General features: G+C 33.6%; 2 protein-coding genes across 4 annotated transcripts; both read right to left on the reverse strand.

The window, feature by feature from the left end:
• Positions 1-187: 187 nt before the first annotated feature.
• On the reverse strand, positions 188-3,383 carry LOC145054459 (Isochorismatase family protein). Of its 2 annotated transcripts, none has more exons than XR_013684802.1 (6): positions 3,226-3,383; positions 2,252-2,891; positions 2,023-2,136; positions 1,645-1,879; positions 1,439-1,565; positions 188-404 (listed from the first exon to the last, which is right to left on the reverse strand). XR_013684802.1 is itself a non-coding variant. In XM_079002662.1 (6 exons), exons 2-6 carry the CDS (start codon positions 2,882-2,884, stop codon positions 322-324), a joined length of 1,182 nt encoding a protein of 393 aa, XP_078858788.1. In that variant the 5' UTR covers positions 2,885-2,891; positions 3,226-3,380; the 3' UTR covers positions 188-321. The 2 variants fall into 2 exon arrangements, 1 of the variants encoding a protein (XP_078858788.1); XM_079002662.1 differs by having other exon boundaries at positions 1,439-1,555; positions 3,226-3,380.
• Positions 3,384-6,886: 3,503 nt separating this feature from the next.
• Positions 6,887-9,220, reverse strand: TED3 (Pex2/Pex12 N-terminal domain-containing protein / zinc finger (C3HC4-type RING finger) family protein). Of its 2 annotated transcripts, none has more exons than XM_079002663.1 (8): positions 8,892-9,220; positions 8,532-8,645; positions 8,238-8,391; positions 8,022-8,158; positions 7,776-7,876; positions 7,575-7,692; positions 7,337-7,503; positions 6,887-7,109 (listed from the first exon to the last, which is right to left on the reverse strand). In XM_079002663.1, the coding sequence occupies exons 1-8, from the start codon at positions 9,018-9,020 to the stop codon at positions 6,986-6,988; spliced, it is 1,044 nt and encodes a 347-aa protein (XP_078858789.1). In that variant the 5' UTR covers positions 9,021-9,220; the 3' UTR covers positions 6,887-6,985. The 2 variants fall into 2 exon arrangements, with proteins under 2 accessions (XP_078858789.1, XP_078858790.1); XM_079002664.1 differs by lacking the exon at positions 8,892-9,220 and adding an exon at positions 8,745-8,873.
• Positions 9,221-16,734: the final 7,514 nt, after the last annotated feature.

The raw sequence follows: 16,734 nt of genomic DNA on the forward strand, positions 1-16,734 counted from the left end.
TGGGATATAAGATATCCATACATTTACATAAGATTCTTTTGTATATTCGTTGGTGAAGGAGTATATATTCTAAGATCATTATCATTATACGCAGAATTCCAAAATTTACTGCCACTTATTAATTATTAAGTGCACACTGCACGGAATGTCCAAATGGTAAAAGGAAATCAAAAGTACAACACATTAATAGAGATAATCAATGGAAAGCCATTACAACCATATTCATTTGAAAATATATAACCCTTCAATTATTATGTGTATATACATATTGACATACGCTCAAAAGAAATGAAAATAATATTTTAATATTAGCACGATTCTTTAAGTGTTGGAGCTACTGAACTCGCACCATTCTTTAAGTGTTGGAGCTGCAACTCCTATATTCTTCATGTCATTAACATTTGCTGGTTCCAAAAAAAAAATTAAAAAAGTTTATATATAAGTATAACCACAAAAATGGTGACAAAAACGTAAGAAAAACATAAATATAACAAAACCAAGAAGGCGATTATAAAGCAACTGAGTTTAACAAAACCAGTAACAGTAATGTATTTAATTTAATACTATATTAAGTTTTTGACATTTAACCTTTTATTTGTGGAGGTCATCATTTCATATGGATCCCGATAATAGCTTTATCCCTCTTTTATTAATGATTGTATTAGTGATATGACTATATAACTTTTTCTTGATACATTTATTAAATGTATATGTATATGAATATAATATTTTACACCTTTATCCCTTTCTTTCAACTATAGTCACCTTTAATTTTAATGGCTAGACATCATAAAAGCCATTATTGTTCACATTCCTTTTAGAGCTCAAAAAGAAAGTGACAACTAGAACCTTAAAAACACTTGAGATTTGACAGAATATTCCCCTAAGCCTATGCAAAGGAACCACACTTCAAAATGATGAGCTCTAAGGTAGTGTTAATGGAATGGAAGTATTTTTATGTTCATTCCATTGGGTATTATGGGTGTTTTTATTATAATTCTATTTCTATATTTCATGGTGTTTGCTTTTTATATTTTCTTAAACAATTCGTTTTACTGATACATAATTTTTTTAACTAATTGGAACACATATAGTATATGTTGTAAACGGCATGAAATATGTTCATATGCAATTTATTTAACGATATATCTTTATTTAGTTAAAGTTTATTTTTATAAAATAAATATATTGTTTTTTTCCATTCCATCAAGGAATGGAGTGAATTTTTCAATATAACACATTCTCATTTATGTAACTTCTAACACCAAAAATCTTTTTAGAGAAAAGTATTATTAATTTATAAATAACTACAAGTTACGATTTTAATGTGTGTTTATTATGTTCAATAAAACTCTATTAGTTATAAATAATGTATGGAAAAGAATATTTGAACTTTAATATTATAATTTGTTAGTAAAGAAAAAGAAGATAAACACACCAGCATGTACATCAGGTGTAGCAGCAGCTGTAGCATCAACAATAACAGTAACAGATTTGTAATCAAGTTCCACAGCATCAAACACACTCTGCCTTATACAGTTTGGAGTTTGAACACCTACAATCAACTTTCATTAATTAATGTATATTTATATCCACCAGAATAATAAAACAAGTTACAGAATAATAAAAAGAAATTTATTTTACCAACAGCAACTAAACTATCAATCCCTGCTCCTTGAAGAAATGAATGAAGATTTGTAGCAAAGAAGGCACTAAACCTTGTCTTTACCACTTTATAATCTCCTTCTTTGATAATAAGACCATCAACAAGCTCTGCCCCTTTGCTCCCTTTTGAAGTAGGCTTTGCTTTTCCATCACCATATAAATGCCTTCTGAACACCTCAACATCTCTTCCCATTGGGTCATGCTCCCTTACAACCTACATTAAGTCATTCTGTTAGAGATTACGTCAAAAAAAAAAAACAACCAGATTAAGTGTTTTAACACATAAGCTCATTAACTCAAAGAAACAACCCCTTTTAAAAAGAATGAGAAAAATGATATATTTATATAGAAAAGTACCCAAACAACAAGGAAGCCTTGTTGTCTAGCAACCTCAACTGCCTTAACAACATTAGGAACTATAGCAAGGCCACCATCAACACGCAATGGCGCATCCTCCAACACAAAATCATTCTAGAATGAAGAAAAAAAAACATTGTTAAAAAAATGTAAATTGTAATTATCAAACACAAATGCATAAAGAAGCATGTGTGTGTGAGAGAGTTAGAGTGAAAGGAGAAAAGGATACCTGCATATCGATTACAAGAAGAGCTGTATTGTTGCGAGTAGTAGTGGATTTAGAAGGACTTGATTGAATTTGATACCCATTCTTGACAAAATTGTTTTTGTTCTGAATGGCAACAGCAATAGAGTCATCTTGTTTCATAAACTCTTCACATTTCTTAAGTGCTTTATTGTGTAAGCTGTTAGCACTACCCATATGAAGACTAAGTCTCTCAGTTTTATTCCAACTATTAAATCCTTCTGTCACAAAAGTATCACATCCACCTTGTTTTGAAACATGGTCTTTAAACAGGTAACAACACAAGCAAAAGGCTTTATCTACTTTCACACTGTACTCCAACCAATCACTAAATTGATTAAACCAAGCTGGATTGAAACGTCTTTTCTTGTTTCCTATTATTCTCCATGGAAATGTATGTCCACGTGGTTGACAAGGTCCTTTAATTAGATATTGTTTTCTTATCTCGTCTCTTTGATCAGGGTGATACTCTGAAATTCTTTTTCTCTCAGATGGATCCCATGGCAGATCATTCAAATCAGCTTCAGTTAGCATCGTAGGGGAAGAGCTAGGAGGAGGGATATCATTGGACTCATTTACACTTGAAGATGTTCCAGTTCCTGATGCTTTCCTTTTCATTTTTTCACTAGCAAATTAATTGATCAATTAGCTTGTAATTGTTCACAATTAACGATCAACAATGAACAACTAACTTAAACCATAATTCTCTAAAAATTAAATTTAGATTTTCAACAAACCCTATCAAAATGAGTACTACTAGCGATTAACAATTAACGATGAACAACCCTAACTAAAATATTCTCCCAGTCCCATTAACAAAGCTTAACAAAATATTCACTAATAACAACTGATAATTACCAGAAGTACTATAACAGTAAGCAACATAAACAATTCATGAAATGCTCAAGCCGAACTAGCGAAATAGCGAAATGAAAAAGAAAAGAAATAACAAGTCAAACCTCAAGACTCAAGCAACAGCAGGGCGGTGGCGGTGGCGGTGGCCGGACAGCGGCGACAAAGTTTGTGAGAGCACAAATTTCTATTTTAGATTTTGGGGATAAGAGGGATGGTTCCCAGATTCTGGGCAAGTTGATAAGCTCAAGTGACTCACTTCTCCTCTTTTGTGTTGGCTTTGACTCTTATGTTTGACCAAACTATTATTGCAACTTTATGGATGCAAACTGTGATATTCATTTTTAAGTTTTAATCAGTAATTTAAACTTTTATCATAAGATAGTGATATCAAAAAAATATCATAAAATGCAAAATTTAAAGTAAAATGTTCAGGAACTAATAGCATGGATGAAATGGCATATCTAACTTATTGTTAGCGATATTTTAGATATATGTCATCGAGTTAGCTTATCAATTAGTTTATCATTGATTGACTAGCTTTTGAGATCCTTGGCAATTTAACTCAAAAGTTTCCCCTTAACCCGGTTCCCGAGTTCAACTTAACGAGAGAAATGAAAGGAAATGAGTGGAAATGAGAAGAAAATAAAAGTGATTGATCTTCCCGAGTTTCATTAAAGGAGGGAAGTAGAAGGAAGTGGAGGGAATTGGGATGATCACTTTCCCTCCTAACTTTCCTTCCGATTTGGGAGGATTTAGAAAGAAAGAACAAAATGATTCATTTTACTTCCACTTCTCTCCAACTCGGGAACACGAAAGAAAATTTTGTTTTCTTTTCCTTTTGCTTCTTTTCTCTCGTGACTTTTTTTTATTTTTCTCTTCTTTTCTTTTGTTAAAGTCGGGAACGATGCGTAAAGGAATGGGGGAGGGAAAAAGAGGTGGTATGTCAAACATATATAACTTTAATCGATGATACAATCATATATGTTTCTTGCTATCATCAATATAGTAGCATCCACTACTAAAACTAAGTGATCAAACAACTATTTTCCGTATAGAGTTCACAAAACGTTCAAATTGTACAAGTATTTATCATAACATTTATAAGACTATGTGTTACGGTCAAATTTCATCTTTTATTTTTTATTATCACGTTAGTGTCACATCACTCTATTTCATCTTTCATTTTATTTTTCAAAACATGTTATACTTTATATTTTAGGGTTTTTGTCATCAAACTCCTTACAAAGACTTGCTTTTAGTTTTAAATGGTCCCAAGAAGTATTTTAGTCATCAGAACCCTCCTACTTTATCGATCGTTTCACTTTAGTTACCACCGCTTTTGTTTTTCTTCGGGGGGAACAAAAGCATGACCATCGTCCATTTATATGTTGTCGTTGATTACCACTACGACCATCGCCCACCTGTCGATCACCACCACCGCCATTTTAATTTTATCACAGGCTAACCGAAACATAATCAAATTAAACCAAGTTTCTTTTAAATATGGTATCTTTTTCTTTGTGCATGTCTTAATCATACCATGACTAGGACCTTCTCTTGTTTCTAATAATATATTGTGCTACAGGAAACATGGTTATTCTTTAATATGTATTGATTATAAGTAGTATTTTTGTTTTTAGGTTATGAATTCCTTAGTTTATATGTAGATGCATTAGGGTATTTTAAATAGACATAAAGCCTTTCATGGCTACTATTGGATTATTGGAACTCTATCCCCATGATGTATGATTTGTTTAGCTTCACATCAATTAGGTGTGTATATGTAGATGGTTTTTATATTTTGGTTATGCATTCCAAGTGTTTGATCTATTGTCGATTAAAAAAATAGAATACATACTTCCACTTTATTTATTTTATTCTTTACATTAGTAAAAAGATATGTTTATAACTTCAGTTGGAACAACACACGGATGCAAAAGTGGAATTGAGTTTGTTGATAAGGATGGGTGTACGGTGGTTTTTGGGTGGTTGTCCAAATAATGGAAGGGGGTGGAGGGAATAGAATTCTTTCAATAAAGAGGAAAAACAAAGAGCATTATGGTTAAGAAGGAGAATCTCAATAATGTCATGTCAGTGTCTAAGGCCAGAGGGAGTGGTGCAACAAAAGTTGCACTCCATTTACTACCCCGATGGCGACACATAAGCAATTATCACAAAAGTGTGGTTTCATGTTACACCCAAGGAGTGGTGCCACACTCAATTTAAAAGGTTTAAAAAAACATTTTTAAAAAAAATCTGGCCAATCACAGCTTAATTAGAATGAGATTCGGAAGAGACGAGCACTCCCTTAGAGTGCCACACTGCGGTCTCTACCACAGAGAGGGGGCGGTGTTCCATGCTGATGTGGTAAGGAAGTGCACCCTCTACCGCACTCACTCTCTCTTACCTAAGTGGAGTCCATAAGGACAAGATAAGGACAAGATTTAAAAGCTACTCATTAATATATTTCAATGCCTTAATATGTCATTTCATACTTCAATAGCTCAAAAAAAAAGGGCCATTTAAAATGAAAGCAAAAATTAAATAACCCTATATTTAACTTTCACCTTTTTTTAATACAGATAATAGTAATTATTAATTTCAAAACATTTAACTTACCGTATGAAAACGAAAATAAATATAAGGCTAACAATAATGAAAAGTTTTCATCAATCTAAAAAATAAAAAAATTCACAGTAATAAAATGAAAAATAAATCATTCCACTTGAGAAATCATAAACCTTAAATAAGGAAATAAAATTACATACAATTTTTCTTTATCGAATAATTGAGTAGTTTAAATATAATAAATTAAATATCCTCCTATTTTTTGTGTTTACCATCTTCCTATCTGTTTTAGATAGTGACAAGTGTCGTTCAATTAGATTTAAATTTGATTTTTTTTTTTAAACCGGCAAATATATTAAAAAGGTCAACAACTACCAAATAGATAGAGGGGCAAAAGAGGAAAGTACAAAGACATCGACAATTACAAATTCAATTATTTCGACAACCACCCAAAAACCATCATCTTAAATAGGTAGAAAGAAAAGTAGGAATAAATTTAAGTAGCGATTGGATTTCGCGAACATTAGTTTGGTATTATTGATCTTCTTGCTCAACAGACAGTTGAGCATTAGTTTCATCACATCTATACATTGCATGATCTTAGTCTTCTATAATCATAGTATGCAATAGTTTCATCACATCTATGCAGGGGTCTCTCTCTCTCTCAATTACGAAGAATATGTAGGAATAGTTGTAAGTTCATCTAAAACCATAAATCAACGTCATATATGATATTCTCATTAAAGTAATCTCATATGAGACAATCATGTATTGTTTCACAATCTCTGTTTCAAGCGGCTCTTCTAATTTTGAAAGCAAACTTTCAACTTCGTCGGCCAAAATGTGCTTCTACGATTGTTGTGGGAAAAAAAAATTGCCTTGCCATGGTCCAATGAAGATGATTCCATCTTGTATTTTTTTAACTTTTATAAACATTTTTTAGAAATTAGAAAATGAAATAGTTGTGTAAAATTGTTGGAGATTAAAAGAATTTATAGGAGGAAAAAAAATTAATATTTTAAGCCAACGGTTATATTTCAACCGAAAAAAAGGAAAAAGCCATAGTGGGGTCTTCGATTGGTGGGGCCGCTTAGGGCCCGGATCAGGCATGCCGCTCAAAGCAGCACCCCACAAGCTGCGGGGCAAGTATAACTGTATAAGCAATAGCCTAAGCAAATGTGAAAGAACGATCAAAAGTAAATTAAGTATAATTTATTGCTTTTGTGTTCCAAGAAATGTTCATTCCTGATTAAATATAAACCCCACGTCTCGTCTACGCAAAAGACGTAAATGCCCTTATTCTTTTTTCGTGTCGACCAAACCACCATGCCGTTGCATCGCAACAACCGGCTCACTGCATCTGGTGCACCGGAACGACGGAGTCGCAGCACACCTCGTTCTAAGACAGTAATAACAATACCTAACAATCACCAAAACATTAATCTTGTTATGTTAAATCAAAATACAAAACAAGTCCTCCAAGGTTATTTTTTATGATGAGGAGGGCATTTATGTCTTTTTCATAGACAAGATATCAAGAGCAAGCCCCCGTCCCACCATATTTCACATTTTTTCCCATTGGCATCGGTCTCAGTCCCAGTCCCTAGTCAGAAGGGCAAAACGGTAATTTTTGATTTAGCAATGTACCTATGCTGACAAGGAAGGGCGAGATACACGGTTGTTGGATTGGCCTGACAGATGGGGCATAGTGTTTCATCTCCAGCAGAACCTGAAGAGTTATCTTTCGAGAATGGACGAAGAAAATTCTTCATGGAAGATGAATTGAGAAGGGGAAGTAGCAACAACAACATTTCCTGAATAAAAATTACTAAAAAAATTAATTGGTGATTTAAATGATAGTTAAATAAATAAGAATGATAATTACCGAAAATTCATTCCAAACTAATTGGCGATTCATGTACTCGAAACTAACAGCACGGTTCATATGAGGGCTCCCATAAACAAGTCTTGCTTTTATAGCTCTCTCGATAAGATTCCTATACCTGTATTCAAAAGGGGCAAATAGGTAAATATACAATATTGTAATACAAAGATACGAAAGTATGTTACTATTTCTTTCATATACCTTCCGGTGTAAAGAAATACAAGCAGATTAGCAAAAGATGCAGCTTTATAAAAGCCTTCAACGCGTTGTACTATAAACCATAATCTACGAGCTAGTGACCTCTGCCCACATAACAAACAATATCAAGAGGAGGATAGAGAGAGAAGAAGAAAAAAAAAAACAAAACTTGATGTTAATTCTTTAATTTCGTCATCAAAGAAGTTAAGTTTTTTTAATTAAAATATGTTGGGATTGAATGTTAGACACCTGTTCAGAATCACCCCACTGGCGGAAAGCAGAAAAGGATTGCAAACGAGTCCAAATATACTGACCACCAACTGTAGCAACACAGTACCATATTTTCTGATAAACTGTGAGCCCAGGTCCCTCTAACCCTGTTCTAACTAGAAGGATGATGATGGAAACCATAAGATAAAGCTTCATTTCATGTTTCATGTTGTGTAATTGCTTTAAAAAGCTTACGTTTTGCTCTTGTTTCCATGGTGCGTTCATCTCTGTATCGTAGATTCATGAGAGCGTTTCCTGGAGTAGGTTTATCAACCCAAATTGAGAACCTCCAGATAAGAAACTCAAGGAAAGCATCAAGTTCTGCTTCGTATTGAAATAATAATCCTGGCTAATCACAAAAAGGAAAGAAAAGGAACATAATTAATCTCCAATGAACACGACTGATTAGTATAAAAAAAGCATCTAATTGTGCTTAATTAGGAGATAATAATCAACTAATCATAATAATCAATGAATCGCGTGATGTACCTTCATAACAGAGAAAACTTTAACCATTTGCTCTTTGAGCATGGCTGACATTTCAATGTCGAGCCTCCCTGCATCCACCTGGTTAACCCTAGATATTGCGATTGGAATTGCAGACTGCAAACAAAATTACCAACAGAAAAACTCATTCTTTCCGTTACTAAATCAGGAAAGCGTTCTTTAGTCGGTAATCATACTAAGAGTGTCTATACTCACTGTGAATTTTTGAATTTTAGAATGATGGTAATCCCAATTTTTCCGAACATCAAATTCCAAACTTTAGAATCGCATAAACACTATATATGCCTTTTGTAAAAGAAGTAGCACAGCGCAAACCTAACAAACTCGATATCAATAAGGTACCTGGGGCGAAAGAGCGGAGGATTGCCAACGAGGTGATAATCTTTCGTGAGCATTAATCCAAGCTGATTCAATTGGTGGAGTGCTATCGGATGCTGTTGATGATGAGGTTGATGCTAGGGTTTCTCTCATCGTCTAGATTTTTTTTAATGAAAACTGAAACCGGTTAGATTGGGGGAGAGGTCGTTGGGATGCGGGAGACCTCGTAGATCAAAAAGTTTCCAGTTTCACAGTAGATGAAGCAATAAAGAATTTAACGAACATTTTTGTGGTAACCCTCGAAATCCCAAATTAGAAAGACATACTTCACACGTTTGATTTGGGCGTATTCACAAAAATTGAGTAATCGGGATTTTTCAGTAGTGAATGATACAAATACTAATGACGAGTAAAAAATCGACAGTAAACCAAAAAATTTGAAATAACTACCCTATGCCTTTCCTTATTTGGATAAAACCGAATGGTCCAATTGGACAATTTGGATTGGACTATTTGGTTCGGATATTCAAATCTTTGGATTGGTTTTTAACAAAACCGAATTATTATTTTGGACTTCTGATTGGTTTTGGTTTATAAAATAAGAATCGAATAGTCCAAAAAAACCGAATAAACATTTATTATTTATTTATTTATAATATATATCTGTAGTTATTTATTAATTTTGTAATTTATTTTTTCTAATAGGTTCAAAACCTTTCACCCAATAAAAAAAACATTAATATGCGTTTTCTCTCAAAAGTTTATATCTATAAACTATTTAACTATAATATATCTTCTTAGTAATTGTTTATAAGTTTCAAATCACAACTAAATAATTTGTTTTCGCTTCTTTTGTAAAGTTGGATAACATTATAATTATATGTCGTTTTAAAATGTTTCGGTTTTTGAATACCGAATTATAAAAACCGATCCAACCGAATTGTAATTGGATCGGATCGGATCAGATTTGAATTTATTTTGGACTATTTGGATCCATGTTTTGAAAATTGAAATCAATTTGGATTCACTTAACTGGATCGGATCAAACTGATCCATCCAAACGAACACCCCTAAACTACATTAATCGAAACCAAAATCGATAATGCAGCTTTTAGTTTTACAAAAACCAAAAAAATTTGGAACGTTGCGGTTTTTAGTTTTGCAAAACCGCATAAAAACCGAAAAACTACACTATTCAGTTTTGCAGTTGGATTCACTGCATTTGCGGTTTGCAGTTCGGTTTTGGCCAAAAAACTGCAACGAACCGCACCATGTTCACCCCTATCAAATACCACGATTAGATGTCCCAATGAATTTGATTTAAAAAAAAAATAAAAAAAATAATAACATATTCTTAAAGGAAGGGTTGAATGATAAAATTTATTATTTTAAGAAAAAAACATCATAAATGGTCATTGTGGTTTCTTCATATATGAAGTTTAGTTTATGTGGTTTAAAAACATCATATATGGTTCATGTGCTTTCAAAACTTTTGATGTTTTGTCCTTATTGTTGACTCCGTTAAGTTTTGTCCGTTAACTGAAGGGCATTTTCGTCATTTCACTGTTACAGGGATCATTTATGATGTTTTCATTTATTTAAAAAAATGAAATAATATGCAAAAGGTCTCTCTCTCTCTCTCTCTCTCTCTCTCTCCAATAGTCCAACACCAAGCCATCATCATGTTCTATTTATTCAGATGTGACTAAAAGGAAGAGAACGATGGGGTCTTTGATTTTTCACCAAGTTTGGTTCGGTTTATTTTGGTTCTAGGGTTTGAATGTTCTTTAAATCGATTTTTTGCCATCGATTATTCAGCGAAAGAAAGGTTTACCCATATTTTGAGGACGAAGAGGAAGATTTGAACTCCGATTTTGAGGTTGAAGATAGTGGTAGGAGGTTGACGATGGTGGGGGTGGGAGGTTGATAATCTGAACTCCGATGTTAAGTCGTCGGAACAGGAAATTAACTTGATAAAGCAAGTATACGAGTAAGTAAGATCCATAGAAATCCATTTGTTCTTCACATTTATTGTTACAACTCGATTCATGTTTCTAGGCCGGTTTTGATTCGATCACATACAACGATTTTGGTTATAGGGAGTGTACGTTCTTATTATGTGTATATGTGTTCTTGACGAGAGAGAGAGAGAGAGAGAGAGAGAGAAAAAAAAGAACGAGATAGAGAGGGTGGGACCCCTTTTGCATATTATTTTTTATTCTTCTTTTAATAAGTGAAAACATCGTAAATGGTCTCTATGGTTGTGAAATGACGAAAATGCCCTTCGGTTAATAGACAAAACTTAACGGAGTTGACAATAATGTCCAATCGTCAAAAGTTTTGAAAGCACAGCGACCATCTATAGTGTTTTTAAACCACGAGAACTAAACTTCATATATGAAGAAACCACAGGGACCATTTATGATATTTTTTCTTATTTTAATTTTCTAAAAATTTGTGTTGAATAAATATTTATGTTTACTAAAACTTGTGAAAAAATCGAATGTCACACATTTTTGTTTGCATATAATTTTTCATTTGAAACATTTAGAAATAACTTATTAACAATCAAATTAAGCAAATTAGTCATATATTTTAGGGGTGGCAATCATCGACCCAACCCGTAACCCGACATTGACCCAACACGAAAATAAACGGGTTTGGGTTGAGATTTTTGACCCGCCAACCCGTTTATTTCATGGGTTGGGTTGGGTTACTTGTTTGGGTTCGCGGGTCAACCCGCCAACCCGATTTTATATATATATATATATATATATATATATATATATATATATATATATAATGTTTAAAAAATATATTTAGTTATTTATCGGTTTTGAATATTTGATTTTCGTTTAATCGTTTTCCGAATTCCAAAACTGCAAAACTTCTTCGAGTCGACTTAGCGTACCCTAGCCCCTAAGAAGCCCCTAATCAAAAACAAATTCAGTCTTCGCTCTCCAAACTCACAACTACGTGTCTCCCGTCTCCGTCGATTGAGGCATCGAGTCATCGACTGTCGCAATGTCGCACACACATCACTCGTCTTCTCGTCCTCTGGTTGTCGCACACCATTCATCGTCGTCACTCCTGTTTATGACTTTATATTGAATATTTTGTTGGATTAGTGTCTAAGTCCATAACTATTTTGGTATGTACTTGACCCGATGGTGCATGGTCCTTTTGGGTTGCCTTCACCAAAGCAACTTGATTGGAGAAATATATATAGAGAGAGGACAATATGATTTATTAATATGTTATAAGAATAATATATTAAAGGAGAAATCATATTTGTTTAATTAATATTGGTCGATAATTAATTAAGAATTAGTTTTGTGATCAAATGTAATTAATTAAACTAGAGGGGCTGATTTGTAATTATGTGATAGTTACAAAATAAGGTAAGGATTATCTTTTATATATGGTGGACGAATTTAAGGTTGGAAAGCCTTAGAATTCGAGTGTGATAAGGATTCAAGGATTATCTTATTGGTTGCTTAATGGATAATCAACTAGATAAGGATAATGACTGAAACCCTATCTCTACACCTATATAAACAACCCCAAGGTCATGAATTCGTGTATCCCTTCCCAAGAAGTCTTAGAGACGAATTCTAACCTCCCTCCTCTCTCTTTATACCTTCTCCACTTGCTTATGGTGTTTGTAAACCATTAGAGGAGTGACACTTGTGACTCTCTGCTTTCCAAGGTCAATTCAAGGAGGAATTAGATTGTTATTGCTATATAACAATCAAGGTATGTTCTTAAACCTATTTACATGTGAATTCTGATTTCCATATGCTAGAATTAGGGTTTATAGTCTTGGATTCAAAGCATGTATAATAGAGAAACCTAGATCCAAGCTTTAGGGTTTGTATGAGCACATAGGATGTCTTATGACCAAAACCCATCAGTGGTATCAGAGCCATGATTGGTTTCTATTGTATTGATGCTTGATGTAACTGAAAATCGTGTTTTGGCCTCACTGTTCGACCTGACTCGGCGAGTCACTCTTGGACTCGGCGAGTCAGCCTTACTCGGCGAGTTCTAGAGGGTGACTCGGCGAGTCGGTGCGTCAGACAGTGCTTATCTCGGGATTTCTTGCTGTTTTTGCATTGGGATAATTACCTTATCATGTTAGATTAATATTAATCCGATTATATGATATATTTGACTATAATTTTAATCTAAATGAAGATATTTATCAATTAATAGGATAATTGTTTCCTTATAAGATAATTGATTAATTATTTTAAGTAAATTGATAAATTATTTTGCAAGAAATCATCAAATATGGATAATTATGTGATTAAATGTTAATTTGAATTATTTGTTATTTGATCCTTGTTGTTGTGAAAAGTTTCATATTTGGCCCTTTAGGTTTTATAGTTTAAATTTGAACCCCAAAAGTTTTGTTGTTTTGAAATTTAAATAGTTGAAACCCTAATGTTTTGAAAAAGGTTTCAAAACTTGCCCTCAAGTTTTGGAATTTAAATTTTGATTAAATAGTTTAATTGTGATGCATATTTAAATTCTAAACCCTAATGTGTTGAAATGTTTCAAAACTTGCCCTCAAGTTTTGGAATTTAAAAGTTGATTAAAAGTTTAATTAGGAATGTTAAATTCTAAAACTCTAAGAAGTTTTGAAAAGGTTCAAATCACACCATTATGGTTTTATTAATTAATTAAGGTGTATAATTAAAAGAGATTTAATAAATCCATAAAAGTTTAGGTTTACAATTTAAGTGAATTAAAAGTATAATTGTTAAATTGAACCACCTAATATTTTAAAAGTGTAAAATACACACTATACTATATATAACATTAAAAGTCTAACACTATATATATGTATGAGTAAAAGTCAGTCTTACCGTTAGTAGGCCTCATTCACAAAGCTGGTCTATAAGGGGTGTTTAAGGAAATTGCCTATAAAATGGCGATTGAATGGGTATCCACTCTTACCCACCGCACTCTTGACTAGTGGAGAGTCGTTAGCCGAACGGGTAGGATAGGACGAAACCTTCCATTATAAGTATAATGAATTATCAAGTAACTAAATGTTTTATAAAATTCCCAATCTTAGTTACTTAGGCAAAAGTGAATTGATGCAATTCCATGAAATTACACTTTGTGCCCTTGCGAAGACGTTAGTGGAGCGTGTGTGGTTAACCGGCACACTAAATGGGTCTAAGCAAAGGTAGCAAAGGGTGACTCAATGTTTGTCATAGTTCGGTGGAGCGTGTGTGGTTTACCGGCACATCGAATAGGTGACCGTAACATGTGAGGGCACCATGTAGTTTGCATGGTTATTCACACCCGCTTTGTGATCCTCGGCATCCCAGTCACAAACAAGAGGGGCATATCGAGATTTAAACATGCCATTGAAAGTTTAATGTATCTCAAAGGATCTAGGAATTTTCATAGATTTAAAACTTAAATTTCTTTTTCGTTTTTCATGGTGGAAATTAGTGAATCGTCATTCACTTACCTTCAAATATTCTGCAATTAGGGTTACGGCATCCCTCTCCCGAGTTGTAGAATATTGTGTTGGGTCCTAGCCTTAGTATCTTATTTGGGTGATTTACTAAGGACTCAATCAATCAACTAACTTGAATTTGTTTTTTTCTCCCGTTTTGTAGATGTCAAAATTCGACAACTATGGTCTTCCCAAATCCCGTGGAATAAGCATTCCACATGAAGATGGTATTCCACGATTCAATCGAGGAACGAGAAATCATAATTCACTTTCTCCTCCTCCTCCTATTGTTCTCCCCAACCCACAAGATCGAAGAATTGAAAGGTTCAATATCACTAAAGCCCTATTGGAAATGAAACATGAAGATGGTAAACCCGTGTGTGCCCACGTTCTAGGAATGAAATCACACATTGATAGGTTGAAAATGTTAGGTGTGTCATTCCCAGATCAGTTGGCTGTAAATTGGGTTTTGCAGTCACTTCCAGAATCATATAATGAGTTCAAAAGAAAGTATTATATGATGGATCATGATGACAACCTCATTGACCTAACTTACATGCTCATTGCTGCTGAATCAGAAATGATTTGGTGAAGCAATGGAGCGTATTTGTTGGGAGAGTCAACCGACCATACTTCCGAGGACGTTCTAGGAGAACCGACCTGCGTTTGCTGCCAAAAGAAAGGGCGTTGGATACAAGTCTGCCTAAAGAGTCGGAAGAGTCCAGAAGCTGGGATAGTCAAAGAGTATGGCTGCGCTTCAGGTAAAATCCACTATCTAACTCCATTAAGTTCCTATTCATTAATTCTTAATACATAATGTAATAAGATTGCATTTGAATGTTTTACAGGATCAGTGAAAAGAAAGGAAGCTTGGTGAAAGAGAAAGATGAATCTAATCACAAGGAATGGATCTTGATCGCATGGACTTGAAGATTAGATTTTGATCTTAGAGTTGTTAGAAAATTTTCTTTTGAAATACATAGTTTTCAATGGATTTTGCATTGTAAGGACATATGTTTTCCGCTGCTTTTATAAATAAAATAAATTTTTGTTTGACTTATTTATTTATTTATTTCCTTGCAATGAAATCGTTATGAAAATTGGTGTTTGCATATTTCTACAACAAATGGATATGATTCTTATTTATGGTGTTTATGGAAAAGTCAAGAATTTACCAAATAGGGAGAGTTTTCTCATCGCCCAAGTTTCAATTGGACAGAAATTTGGAATCATGCAACTTGGTTGCACGATGAATGAGAAATTTCATATTTGGAAATTAGACCAATTCGTTGACAAAGTGTCAAGTGAAGGACTAGAAGATCGAGTACACAAAGTTGCGTGTTGATCAAGTCAACCATAAGAGTAACAATGATGTTCGTCATGATTTACTAAAGGTTTAGTAAATATGATTATACTTACAAGATTAAGTGTAATTTTGAATTGATTAAAGGGTTTAGATCAATAGCAGTACGAATAACAAGAATCAAGTAGGCAGAGAGATAAAAGTTTCTCCATTCTAAGAAGAAGGGAGAGTACCTTTTATGCTGGGTCTTAATGATTAAGAACCATATCTCAATTGATCCTCTAAGTGAGTCTTAGTACAATTGTATGTCTAAGAAGAGGAATCAAGAATTGAAGAAATGATTAAATCAACAAGTCAATCATACTTCGTTCCAATAACAAGTCTTAAAGTTAAGATTGTGAAAGGTATTAAGAAGGTTTGTAACTTTCATTAAATGTGGAAAGTTGTGATGTCTTGGATAAGACAAAAACCAACTAGGACCAATTTATGAAGTGTTTTGATAAAAGCTACACTAACTCTTGAATATTTGTTTGTCAAGAAATGGTTATTGACAAGAGAACCTTATATGTCAAGGAGTCAGTGGGAGTCTTAACTGTCTTGAAAGGTTTCAAGAACAAATCAAATAAACCTTATCGATCATCACTAGCACACGAGTTGAGGTTTACAACCTATCGTGTTGACATTATTTTGATTCTGTGCCAATCCAATCGAGTTAATTATACATGTGAGTCCTATGAGTTCTCATTTGAATGCATAAAAGGCAAGGACCTTGATCAATGGAAAGTACATTGATAGGAAAAGGTGAGCTGCTTAACTACTTGGAAGACGTGGTGGGCAGCTGTGCTACCATAAGGCAAGAAATCAAGATTAAGAAAGTTCGATCCATATGAGTTTGAATTCGTCGTAAATTTTGTTTTTGACAAATTCACATGGATAGGAACATATACACCATTTAAATCTAAGTGTCATAAGATTTCCTCCTTCATGAAAATGATTGTGAGGAAATGCTTTCACTAAGACAAATTTTAAGAAGATAGTGATTGTAAAATTGCATTCTCGAATTCAATTATGGTTACGGCATCCCTTTC

The sequence above is a fragment of the Lactuca serriola genome, chromosome 5 (assembly GCF_051521515.1).
Source record: "Lactuca serriola cultivar US96UC23 chromosome 5, Lser_US96UC23_V15, whole genome shotgun sequence".
Classification (NCBI taxonomy): domain Eukaryota; kingdom Viridiplantae; phylum Streptophyta; class Magnoliopsida; order Asterales; family Asteraceae; genus Lactuca; species Lactuca serriola.

Excerpts from the sequence above, each read along its gene's own strand:
- LOC145054459 (XM_079002662.1), bottom strand. The coding sequence starts at position 2,884 with ATGAAAAGGAAAGCATCAGGAACTGGAACATCTTCAAGTGTAAATGAG. Across the intron at positions 1,556-1,644 it reads TGATAGTTTAGTTGCTGTTG|GTGTTCAAACTCCAAACTGT; the intron begins GTAAAATAAATT and ends AGTTGATTGTAG. Across the intron at positions 405-1,438 it reads TACACCTGATGTACATGCTG|CAAATGTTAATGACATGAAG; the intron begins GTGTGTTTATCT and ends TTTTGGAACCAG.
- TED3 (XM_079002663.1), bottom strand. The coding sequence starts at position 9,020 with ATGAGAGAAACCCTAGCATCAACCTCATCATCAACAGCATCCGATAGC. Across the intron at positions 8,646-8,891 it reads CCTCCGCTCTTTCGCCCCAG|TCTGCAATTCCAATCGCAAT; the intron begins GTACCTTATTGA and ends TTTTGTTTGCAG. Across the intron at positions 8,159-8,237 it reads CATGGAAACAAGAGCAAAAC|TTAGAACAGGGTTAGAGGGA; the intron begins GTAAGCTTTTTA and ends TCATCCTTCTAG.